Source organism: Daphnia pulicaria, chromosome 9 (genome assembly GCF_021234035.1).
Source record: "Daphnia pulicaria isolate SC F1-1A chromosome 9, SC_F0-13Bv2, whole genome shotgun sequence".
Taxonomy (NCBI): Eukaryota; Metazoa; Arthropoda; class Branchiopoda; order Diplostraca; family Daphniidae; genus Daphnia; species Daphnia pulicaria.
Window position 1 is genome coordinate 1,800,930 of NC_060921.1, and position 11,748 is coordinate 1,812,677.

Below are 11,748 nucleotides of genomic sequence, written 5' to 3' on the forward strand. Positions count from 1 at the left end.
CTTCGTCTGCTTATACATACACAGTTACACACACACACACATATGCTTGGTAAATGTAATACTGTAATATGTTAGGCTTTAGTATATATATTCACCGTTTAGCCAATAATAACGGACATCCAAAGATTTGTCCCCTGGAGGATCTTGTTGTGAGGTCTTAAAGTAATTATTGCGGGTTTCGTGCAAATTGTTATACTTTTATCTTGGCGGTATTAAGGGGAAGGGATCGATTATTGATGGTTTCTAATCGATATCTTAAAGATGGCTAATTAGAAGATTAGAGACGTCTGCTTTCGAATTTTTTACAAGTTGCGAAAAAGAGACCAAGTTTAAGTTTAAGTTTTACAAAAGTTAAGAAAACGGAACAATATATTTTTTTGGAAACGTGGCTGCACGAAAAATAGCAGAACAAATAAAATTCCGATTATGGTCGTTGTGTGAAATCGTGGCATGCGTGTGGTGTGTCAGCGATCATCTCCATGCTCTCCATTCCATACTGTTTGGCAGGTAAATAAAACTAAGAATGCAATTGGAATGATTATTGAGAGCTTATTAAATAGAAGAGTTAAACCTGTTTCAAATGTGTGAAATGTTGGTTGTTGATGATGAGGTCATTTATCATTTAGTATAAGCCCCCTGTCAATGTATGGTACTGACGTCAGTTTGTTTTTAATTATTCTCTTTGTGCAGATTTGGGGACTGAGCCAGCCAACATAAAACAACAAGATATGCAAGTTTTGCTTGTACTGGTATTGGCCACAGCAACAATCTCATCATCGCTTATTGGGTAATGATTTGTGTTACTTTCATTCCTGCGACCTGCTAGATATTTGAATGATGCATGACTTGCATCAATGCAGTGTATTGGGCCTACATGGAAACCTTTAATTCTCACATTTATTAAAAATGATGCTTTACCCACTGTCATAGTGTTTTCAACTTTTCCTTAATACTTATTTCTGCCAATATTTTTTTCGTAACCCATTTTTTTTAAATTTAGATCTCCAGCATCCAATTTAATTGGAGAAACTACCGATGCCAGTCCAGTTCTTCCCCTGTCTGTATAAATGTTCTCGTGTATTCCCATGTGTGTGTGGGTGTATTCACGAGGACCCCCTTTTCCCTATTATCCCGACTGTGATGGATTAAACTTCTCAGCGGATGGAGCACTTGCCGATGGATGCCTGGCCGTGTTTCCCAGGCATAAAGGTAGGACAAATGTTTCTATCTATTCTTCCTAGATCTATTCCTCCTTGTTTGATTTGATTCGGACTCGAATCATCCGGCCGTGAATTTCAATTCAAATGGCAATCCCGACCGAGTCCACAACTGAAACCGTTTCATAATACCCCCAGCAATGCGGAATGTTTGTACGGCTCTAATATTATTATTATAATAACGCAGTGTAATAAAACCACTGCTATACAAAACCAAGTCAAACAGAGAAACAGAAAGGGATGAAATGATGAATGTAAAACTCACGGCGAATTAAATCACTCCCAGTAAAATTTCAATACCCCAATATTGTCTGGAACGCTGGGTGTTTTTTCTTTCCATTCTGACGATTGTTTACATTTGATTTATAGCGTTCAGTTTTCCTCTCTCTCTCTCTCTCTCTCGAGTCAAAGAAAAAACAATTGCCCCAACGTCTTGGTGGGTCTGAACATATTTTATCCCCTCGATCAGCTGTGCTGGGCTGCCTGCCCTTTTTGACGACACTGTTGTTGTACGTATAACCTTCGTTATGCCGGTCTGTTGCTAGCCATCGGTGATGATGAGGCACGCTCGGCTCGCGCGTGAACCATCAGCGTGTCCAATGCGTCTACACCGAGCAGCAGACACGCAGCAGCCAAGAAAACATTTCTCGGCTAACCGGTGCTGTACGGGTATATAGGAGGGCCAGAGTCTAAATAAAAATGTAAATAACGGCCAAGTTTAGAGAGAAAAGAAACAACAACATAAGGAAAGCGTCTCTAAATCGAGAAAAAGAAGATGAGGTTCGGGCGCGAGCTCGTTTCTGCTCGAGCGCGCCAAAGCGTGGCAGATTCGAATCAGCGACGGTCTTCCTCCTTCTGCTCTTTCTGTTCATCATGTCGAGACTCGAAATATCAAAAAGTCCCAGCAGTTCAAAACAAAAAGAAAACTATTCCGTGTCTATTTTTTATTTTTTGAATTTTTGTGTAAGAACATTATATTAAGCGCGTATAGCGGTCGACAGGCCAGGGCGTCCTACATCTCATCTCTCCAAACTGACAAGTCACAATGATGTAGAGCATGATGCAAGTGTCTTAACATATTCTATTGAGAGTAGTAGTACCCAAATTTATTTTTAAATTCCATCGCCAAGTTTTTTGACGCACAACAGTTGGCATGTTCGTGAAAAATTCTTCCCGCCCGCCCTGCGGCGGTTATAAATTTTTCTATACAGTCCCTCACCTCCAAATGGCGGAAACATGTTTGAAATTCTTGAATAATGAAAGACAATTTCATAGTTTTAGCCGCTGCTGCTGCTGCGCTTATTCGATTCGGCCGATCTAATCGTCAGACGACGAGGCGCATCACCTTGTTGAAATGCGACTGTGAAATGAATTCGTCCCGTCGATAATTGCTGCCTTCAAATTGAAACAACCACGCCACTTTTGTCTTGTTGGTCTTCTTATCCCTTTTCTATACTATACTACCATTCATCGCTACACTTGTGCTGCCTTCTGATGCGATGTTTTAGCTCCGCATTTTGACAAGAGCCGGAATCCGGTGCTGTGCGGTTCTATTTGCGTATATACGTGATGTAAAAGGACAGCGCATATGCGGATGTGTTTTGGGGAAAGAGAGAACAACCTAATCAGCTTTGATCTATTCCGGCTCTTTTCTTTTCTTGTTCTTGAACCGCCGCTCCGGATTGGTGAACACGAGAAATGTCAAAAGACAAACTCACTTACATATACCCTCGAGTTTGAGGCTGTGATTCGGTTCAACAGCCGAGCTCGTGACCCCGTCAAATGGCATCACAAGTTCCCTCCATCCAGGCGCTGGCCTAGGCCACCCAACACCCAGCAGCTTCGCCACATGTTGGGTCGTGTAATAATGTTGTCACACAACAGGATGGCGGCCGACATTTCCGTCTTCCCCACAGTTCAGTATCCATTTCATTTTTTCGAATTTAATTAACAGCGACTTTTTTTTTCCAGATAAATCGTAGAAAAATCATCGTTTCTGTTGTAGTTTATAGAAAATGTTACAACATAAAGGGACCGCCCACAGTATTATATAGCCAGGCACCTATAGGCTCGTATCGGGATCCTGTGATGTGTGCGGTAACAAAAGAGAAAAAAGCCGGAGGGTGTGTGTATAGTTTCACAGTATAGCTTCACCTTCAACCGGAAATACTTCATAATTATTTATATAGCTCTGCTCTGGCGTGTGTGTGTATTGAAATTGACTCGTCGGCCATCCCCCCAAAAAAACATTTTCACTATGCTGTTTGCTATTACCCCTCTAAAAAAACAAAATCTCTGTCAAGATTAATTTAATAATCATTAGCTCGGGATCCTTCCTGTGTCTTTGAGAGTCTCTAATACGTTGTGTTTTATTATAACGTCATCTAATACCTAATTTATTCTTTATTAGATATGTATTTCCCCCCTTTTTTCTTTTAAACTTTTTTATTTCTTGTGTGTGTGTGTGGACTGGTAGAGCTGTGTGGAATCGTTTTGTTTGAGTGTGTCGGCATCATTGGCGGCGGGGCTCAAACAAACTTTTCTTTTCATTTTTTCTAACGCCAAAAGAAAAGAAAAATGAGGAAAAGGAAACAATAACCCAAAAAAGAAACACGGGAGCCAACCCGAAAGCCAAAAAAAAACTTGTAATATAATGTCGAGTTATTAAAAAGAAAAAGAAAGATGTAGCTAATAGCTATTAGTAGAGACGTGTATACGAGAGGTGAGCCCCAGAGTGTAGAATATAATGGCCGATGGTGTGAGCGAGCAGAGGCAAACTCATTTGTCACTCTGTTAGGGTCCTTCTCGACTTGATGTCGGTTTGTGTCTTGTGTGTTATGTCCGAAAATGATTAAAAGATCCCCCCCCCCCTCTCTCTCTCCACATGATGAAAAAGGAAGCGCCACATTTAAACACTTTTTTGATGATCCTTTTTATTTTTCGAATTTTTTCGATTGTTCTTGTGGCCTTTTCTTTTTCTTTGCCGCTAATAAATTGACGGACCTTGTTTCGTATCTTGTGAAATTCGCAAATTTACTTAAATGACTTAAATGACTTAAAATTTCGATCGAATTTGAAAGTTTCTTTGATTTTAAAATAAAACAATAGACTGGCGACTGCTGGCGGGCTGAAAAATCTACGCGATTGACGAGAAACTGAATGAATGAAAGTCGTCGCCACGGAACCCGAAATGTTGCCCTTGGTCTTGTCATTTTGAACATTTGGTTATTTACGAGAGATGGGAGATTCCCCGAGTGATATAATAGTGTCGTCTTCTTCTTCTTCTTCTGTATTGTTATAATATAAAGACAAAGGCCAGGAAGCGTGCTTCAATTGCTAATTGCTATAGGCGCCCGGGCCGGGTGAGGATACGCTTGTTAGCCCGTACGGCACGTTATTGTCGCCGTTGTGTCGTTCTTCTTTTTCTTTTCAACTTTTTGTGTTTCTTCTTCGTTGCTGCTGCTGCTGTTGCTGCTGTTGCCTCCAGACATTTTTTATTTTACAGCTCCAAGTTTTTTGATGAAGTTGTATGTAATAATAATGTCAATAATTTTTAAAGTTGATGAAAATTCGGATTTGATTTAGCCCGTTGAAAAGATGAATGGAGGAAATGTGAAGGAAACGTGACATCCGGTATTGTTTGGCGTCGAGAAAGCGAGGCGCCGGCCACTTTTTCTAGCTGTGTGTACATATCAAAAGACACGGCAGTATTCAGCCATCGGTCCGAACTGAAGAAATACTCTCAAATAAAATTTCGCGCTCTGATTGGTTGGGAAAATTCATTTTTTCAATATAATACAAAAAAAAACAACAACAACAACAATACAGCGTGTTGTTGTTGGACCGTCGAAATTTTCCAAACAAAACAAAAAAACGGACTTTCGTCGGGAGTCCATTTTTTTATGATAGGCGAAAATATGAATCGAAACATAATACATAATAAGAGAACTCTGTTTGACACTCACCGCCTATTGCCTATTGATTCCCTTTTCGAAATGCAAATAGACGCGCATTATGTAACTTACATCAGCCTACCCTTTTTTTTTTTAAAGTGTCCGCCTCGGCGCTTGCAGAGTTGACAAAAATGACCTGTTGGACGCAAATGAATGAACCGACGTTGAATTATTACACAGTCTGCTGATGTACTAGGCCGAGCAAAACAATGCTGGCCGCTAAGAAATAAGAATTTTTTTTTTTTTTTAAAGCGGGGGCTGAACAAAAGAAGATTCAAGGGATTATATGTCTACTCCATTTATTGTTATTCACAATAGAATAACCGGCCAGGGGTAAAAAAATAAAAAAAAATAAGAGAAAAAATGATTGTAACATCCAATCCAAGAGTATATATATATCATAATAAATCGTTATTTCTTTAGACTCTCTCGTCGTCGTGTAGACCCTCTGAAAAGAGAACGACAGTCTCTTTTCTTTTTCAAGCCCCCGCAACTGCTGCTGCTGTTGTTGTTGTTGTTGTACTCGCCATTTTCCACCCAGTCATTGCCTAATTGTTTCCCAGCAACGCCATCGAATATTATAAGAACAAAATCTAAAGGAAATGAACCACCAGCTTCTCTCTCTCTTTTTTTCTCTTTTCTTTCGGTCGAGACAATCCCATCATCATCCCCGCCTTTTCCTTACGCGCCGGCATTGATTCCTTTCAAATTTTCCTTTCATTTTATTTTGTTATTTTTTGGTTATTTTAGCCTTTAAAAAATGTTTTCTTTATTTTATTTTTTCTTATCATAGTTCTAGATGTTATATTATTTGTTGCCTTGTGTATGTGTGTGTTATCGACACTCTATTCTCTTTCCCGTAAAACTTTTTTTTTATTATTATTATTCTTTGTATAAATAAATCTTCTGTGTATAGACCAGTCAGCCGCGCTGTGTCCTGGCATTTCCGGTCAGTTCAGCTCATTCAAACTTTTTTTAAAAAATTCTTTTTCATCACTATAGTCTTTGTTCTTTACATCCTTTTCACAGTTTTTTTTTTTTTAATTTCAGACTTTCTAAGTCGAATAAAAATCGTGACACATTTTTTTTTTTCGTTGCGTCAAAGTTAAAAAACAAAACAAAAACAAATTTGAAATTTTGAATTTTTGAATTTTACCGCCAAACTAGTTTTATATCAGTTTCTCTCGTGTCTAATCATTAAGTGGCAGGGTCATCAATTCCACCTCGGTATAGTCGAATACAAAGGGCCGTTGTTGCATCTATGAATGAAACTACTATTACCTACACACACACACACACGTGTAACACACTTAGGTCCCCCTTGTATATAATAACCACCGCTAGATCTTACGCATAGGTGTTTGTTTGCCTTGTGGTGGTTTGTTGGTAACACGTCAAAGAAAAGAAACAAACTTTTTTATTTTATTTTATTTAAAAAAATGGAGAAGAGGGGGGGGGGTGTTCCAGGTGTGCTAATTGCGGTCTCCTCTTGTTTCGGCGCTTTATAGTTTCTTACGTGCCGTGCGCCGAGCTGTTTTGCCGAAAGGGCCCAAATGGATGGTCGGATGGCCGCCGCGGTGGCGGAAGCCTCTTGTTAAACTGAAACCGCGCACCAGCACCAGCAGCAGCAGGCAGGAGCCAGCCACATAACACTTCTTGAACTTGTACCACCCTCCAATCCTCCATGTTTTACTCCCCCCAAACAAATTTAATTACTCGAGGGTGCCCCCGCATCACCGGTGGTTGTGTGCTGATACACCACCGGCTGCTGTTCTATCGCGCTGTGCGTGTTAGACGTTCTTTTATATTTCCAACACCCGACACTTAATTCTCCTTTTTTATTTTTAAAACATTTGATGGCCACCCAAAACCCCTTTTGGCCTGTTATGTTCTCCATTTGGGAGCTAGAGAGAGTCTTGTCTGAAAAGACATAACTCACACGTCTTGTTGATTTTTTATGTGTCCAACAACCCGACCGAATGTTCAGACGTTGTTGTTTTGTTGGATTGTTTGAGCTAGCTTGTTTCAATTCGTTTGGGCGATGAATTGTTGCCTCTGCACAGCCAGAAGTCTCTCCCCCCTTTTCTTTTTACCTGTGTTACAGCATCTGTTGTAGTACACCTTTTCTTCTATTCAATTGAATTATAGCCAACCAATAAATAACTGACCATTTTTTTTTCTTCTCTGTGTCGTCTGTTTCAAAAAAGTTTCAAATTGAAAATTTGAGTTTTGAATGCCGAAAAAAACAGTTCAACTGTATTTCATCCGAAATGATATTCTTTGTACAGGTTACACATAATTAAAGGAGGAAAGGGGTGGTAATATGATAAATGGTAGAAATAATTTGTTTGTTTGTTATTACCCAACTGACCAAATATTTAAATTTTAAATTGAGAGAGAGAGAGAAATAACAGAGTCAAAATAAAATATGTCAATTTAGATTCAATTGGAATTTTGTGATGATCGTTGATATTGATTTTTTGTTTGTTTGTGTCTGTTTAGTACCACCCGTACATGGAGGGGAAGGTGGCGTGATAAGGGGCGGCCCGGACGCCGTGGTGGATGTGTCCGGCGACGGCGGCGTGAGCGGCGTGAGCGGCGGAAGAGCAATTGATTCCGTCGAACGAGTAATTGCTCACGGCGGCGGCGGCGGCGCAGTGATTCAAATGTTGTTGCTGTTGTTGCTGCTGTTGTTGAGCCGCCACCTGCAACTGCTGTTGTTGTTGTTGCTGTTGTTGCTGGTGGTGTTGCTGCTGCTGCTGCTGGAGGTTGTTCCAGCTCTCCTGGGTCGCCTGGTGGTGGTGCTGGTACATTTGGTACTGGACGTGGTGGCTGTCGGTCGGGTAGCTGGGCGAGATGGACGTCATCTCGGTCGGGAGTGTCACCGATGAGGAGGCCGGCGACAAGCTGCTGGCCGTCGCTCCGTAATGGTGGACCGATGCCGGACCGAATTCGGCTGGATGGTGGTGGTGGTGCTGGAACATGGCCGAAGCGGCCGACAGTCCCGATCCCGTGACCGGAAGGGTTTGATGTTGATGGATAGACGGGTAAGTGCCGGACGGGTAACTGCTGGACGCCACTGGCAATGAGCCGATGGCGCTGGATGAGACGCTGGACAGAGCCGCCATGGTGGATGCCGGAGTGCTGATGACCGGTGTGGGCGATGGAGTCAATCCGGAAGAATTGGCGGATGAAACGATTTGCTGTTGTTGTTGCTGTTGATTCGGCTGTTGTTGCTGCTGCTGCTGCTGGTAAGATCCAGCGTTGCCGCCGGAAGGGCTGACCTGTTTGCGCAATCTAGCGCGTCGGTTGCTGAACCAAACTTGGATCCGGGCTTCCGTCAATTTGGTGCGCTGGGCCAGCTCCTCGCGGGTGTAAACGTCCGGATACTGGGTGCGGTCGAAGGCCTTTTCCAGCTCGTCCATCTGCTGGGCAGTGAAGGTAGTCCGGTGGCGGCGCTGCTTCTGCTTGAGCGACAGTCCAGGCTCCGAGTCGCAGTCGGATCCCGTTCCGGCGTCCATGTCGTTGCTGCTGGTGTTGCTGCCGATGCTTCCGCCTCCGGTGATGACTCCGTTCAGGCCCCCCATTCCGCCCATCGATCCATGATGGCTTCCTGAAAAAAATTGAGATTTAGATTTATTCACTTAACCAACTGACATTTCTCTCTACGCTGTTGGGCTATTTTCATTTTTAGGAGTAAGAAGAAACAATAATCGCCCAGTTTTCAGCCCAACCCCCCTGGGCAGTGGTTGGTAGAAGAGGATGCCGCCAACATGTACAGCACCTGTGCGGCTGACGATCATTTGCGTGCCGAGTGCTGCGGTCTCTTTTCTTTTTGTTCAAAGTTAAAAAAGAAAAAAGAGGTGGACCTCCCGCTGGTGTTTCTATTGTCCCCTATTAACACGGCCTTAGCTTTCTAGCTTTCTAGAGAGAGAAAATGTTACACCACCGGTGAGAAAAGGGTAATAAAGCCGGTGCCGACAACGTCTAACGAGATGAGAGATAATCTACTATACTAGCTGCAATAATATTTCTTTTTCTTAATAGATGCAATTCGTCGAGGTGGTGGTGTATACATACACGGCCAGCAGATTCAAGTATAGTAGCAGCCCATTGTTGGGTGAAATTGATTTCTTTTTAAGGAGACAAGATTGATCGGTCGTATAAAACTAGAATTTTGGCGCTTCTAGATAGTTTTACAGCTACTGTGCTATTAGAATGATCTAATTGTATTAATTTTTTTTTCCGACAAGGTAATTCTGATGTTTTAAAAGTATGCACGGGTGTCCAGGAAAAAAGAAACTGGGCCAACTCTCAATCTGTCAATCAATTGACATTTTTTCTTTGTGAAGGTTCCCATTTCTTTTAGGGGGCTTTTTTCTATAGAAAAATGTGGTGATGGACAGTCGGGAGCCGGGTTGACATTTATTCTATCCGCTCCGGTTTTATGCGGACCTAGTCTAGTCTAATCGATAAAAAAAATCCCCGCGGCCGCGCTATGAATTTAATGTCGGGAATTTCTAATGACGCAATCACGGCTGGGAATTATTCCCGTTGGTCTCTTCACCCCCGTCCAACAATGACACCGCAACAACAACAACAACAACAACCTGGATTGATTTATTTTTTAAAAATGTATGCGAGCTCAGACGTCAGGCGGACATCCATATTCTAGAGAGATGATAAGGGCCGGTGGCGGCCTATGTACCCAAAAAACATTTTTCGAAAGTGACAGTGTGTGTGTCTCCAATCCAGCAACCTCCTATCCCCCGTCCGCTTATTATCCTGGAGCCCATTTGTTTTATAATAGCCGAGATATTACAAGATCATAAGCCGTGCAACTATTTTATGATTTGACGATATACTAAATAGAACTTGTAACATACAGAGCTGGGGACTAAACGGCATACACAAAACGGGGTCAAGTGCACACGGCCATATAGTATAGCTTGGATGGTCCCAAGGAGGTTAATGTGTTACTATACTTAATGATAGGGGGGGCTATACTGTTGGATATAGTATAGAAAAGTGATTCTTTTGAAGTCGAAGAAGAAGGGACTGACCTTTTTCCATCTTAACGGTGTCGGCGGCTTCGTCTTTGCCTTTCATCAACCGCGAGATAGCGCTGACTGAAGGGGCTGTCGATCGGTCGCACAATCCGTCCTTAATCAGCCTGTAGTCGTGTTAAGAATTATGAGTTAGAATCGAATTTAACGTCAATCATTTCTCAATTTTTGAATTTTTTTTTTTTTTTTTTTTATTTTTAGCTACGTACCTGTCACGAACTTCCCAGGAAAAGATGCCGGGATTTTCCATGCGGTAGGCCTGGACCCGGCGCTGGATGTCCGGGTGGAGGCTGGGCTTGGGTCGGGTCCCGCCGAGCACTCCGGCCCGGATGCTTCCGGTCTCCTGGTAGCGATTGAGGATCTTGGAGACGCATCCGTGGGAGACGCGCAATTGCCTGGAAATGACGCAGGGACGGACGCCGGCGGCCGCCAGTTCGACAATCTTCAATCGGATGTGGTTGGGCAATGGACGTCCGTTGATGAAGACTCCGCCCAACTGATTAACACGACCCTGACCTGATCATCATTTCCCACAAAATCAAATTGCTATTAACTTCGACATTCAACTGGACAGGGTAAAGGTAATACTTGTCTTTCTCCTTATATATTCCATTGGATTGCAAATGAATTCAAATGAAATTTTTTAAGATTATTCGAAAAACCAGAAAAGAGCGGGAAATTAATTTCTGTTTAAAATTCTTACCTTGAAACGGGTAGCCAGTTGTGAAGCAAGGGCGCATCATGCCGATGGTAGTCACGGTCATTTTTTTTCTTTCGCCCAATTTGAGACAATTAACAAAACGACACGACAAAAAATTTAACTTTAGCAGTCGAAAATCACTCGGAACGTCAAAGACAACTCGAAATTGAGGTGCGGACACGAGCAGAATTTTGGGTTTGGTGTGTTTAGCTGCTGCTGCGACACGACTTGGAAAGAGAATCACGGCTGCCTGTCCGGCTCAACCTCTTCATATAGGCAGGAAGAGGGAGGGATGGTGGTGGGGGGGGGGGGGGTTTATCCATTTTTCCAACCCCAACAGAAATTTTTTTTTTTAAATTGGGTTCCAACCTCCAGCCCGGTCTGTTCACTTCGACGATTGGTCGGTCGGGTGACAGTCGGATGGGCGGAGCTTGTTGGGTGGGTACTCTCTCTCTAGCTGGGCTTGTATGTTGCCTTTCTCAATTGCTGGGGCCGTCATGAGTGCCGGGCATTTACCAGTCGCCTTCTTTCCTACTGGTTGCTCACAGGCGGCCCTCGATGTATAATAGCTGGGCTATAAAAACCTTATTACAGAAGAGGAGGAATATAGCGCAAAAGGGGGCTGGCCGGGGCCTCCGACGTATCCCAGCAAACGAGAAAATGTGTCATTTCACGTGAAATAATCAACTTGAAAGACTTTCCAAAAAAGAAACTCTTCAAACTCATAACTTTACGAGTTGGTCGGCTAAAAAAGAAAATCGAATTCATGTTCCGTAACGATGTCAACTGGATTACATCCATCATATAACTTG

General features: G+C 42.6%; 2 protein-coding genes across 2 annotated transcripts in view; both read right to left on the reverse strand.

The window, feature by feature from the left end:
* LOC124312897 overlaps nt 1-11,748 on the reverse strand; it is a 309,861-nt gene that overhangs the window by 82,800 nt on the left and 215,313 nt on the right. The window lies entirely within an intron of this gene.
* LOC124313008 (protein gooseberry-like) lies at nt 7,405-11,201 on the reverse strand. Its single transcript, XM_046777667.1, has 4 exons — nt 10,940-11,201; nt 10,446-10,752; nt 10,234-10,343; nt 7,405-8,783 (listed from the first exon to the last, which is right to left on the reverse strand). Exons 1-4 carry the CDS (start codon nt 10,998-11,000, stop codon nt 7,669-7,671), a joined length of 1,593 nt encoding a protein of 530 aa, XP_046633623.1. The 5' UTR covers nt 11,001-11,201; the 3' UTR covers nt 7,405-7,668.

Bases quoted from the DNA above. Each gene is read 5' to 3' on its own strand.
- LOC124313008 (XM_046777667.1), bottom strand. From the start codon at position 11,000: ATGACCGTGACTACCATCGGCATGATGCGCCCTTGCTTCACAACTGGC. The intron at 10,753-10,939 runs GTAAGAATTTTA...AATGATGATCAG, and splicing joins AACTGGCTACCCGTTTCAAG to GTCAGGGTCGTGTTAATCAG. The intron at 8,784-10,233 runs GTCAGTCCCTTC...AATTTTTTTCAG, and splicing joins CACCGTTAAGATGGAAAAAG to GAAGCCATCATGGATCGATG.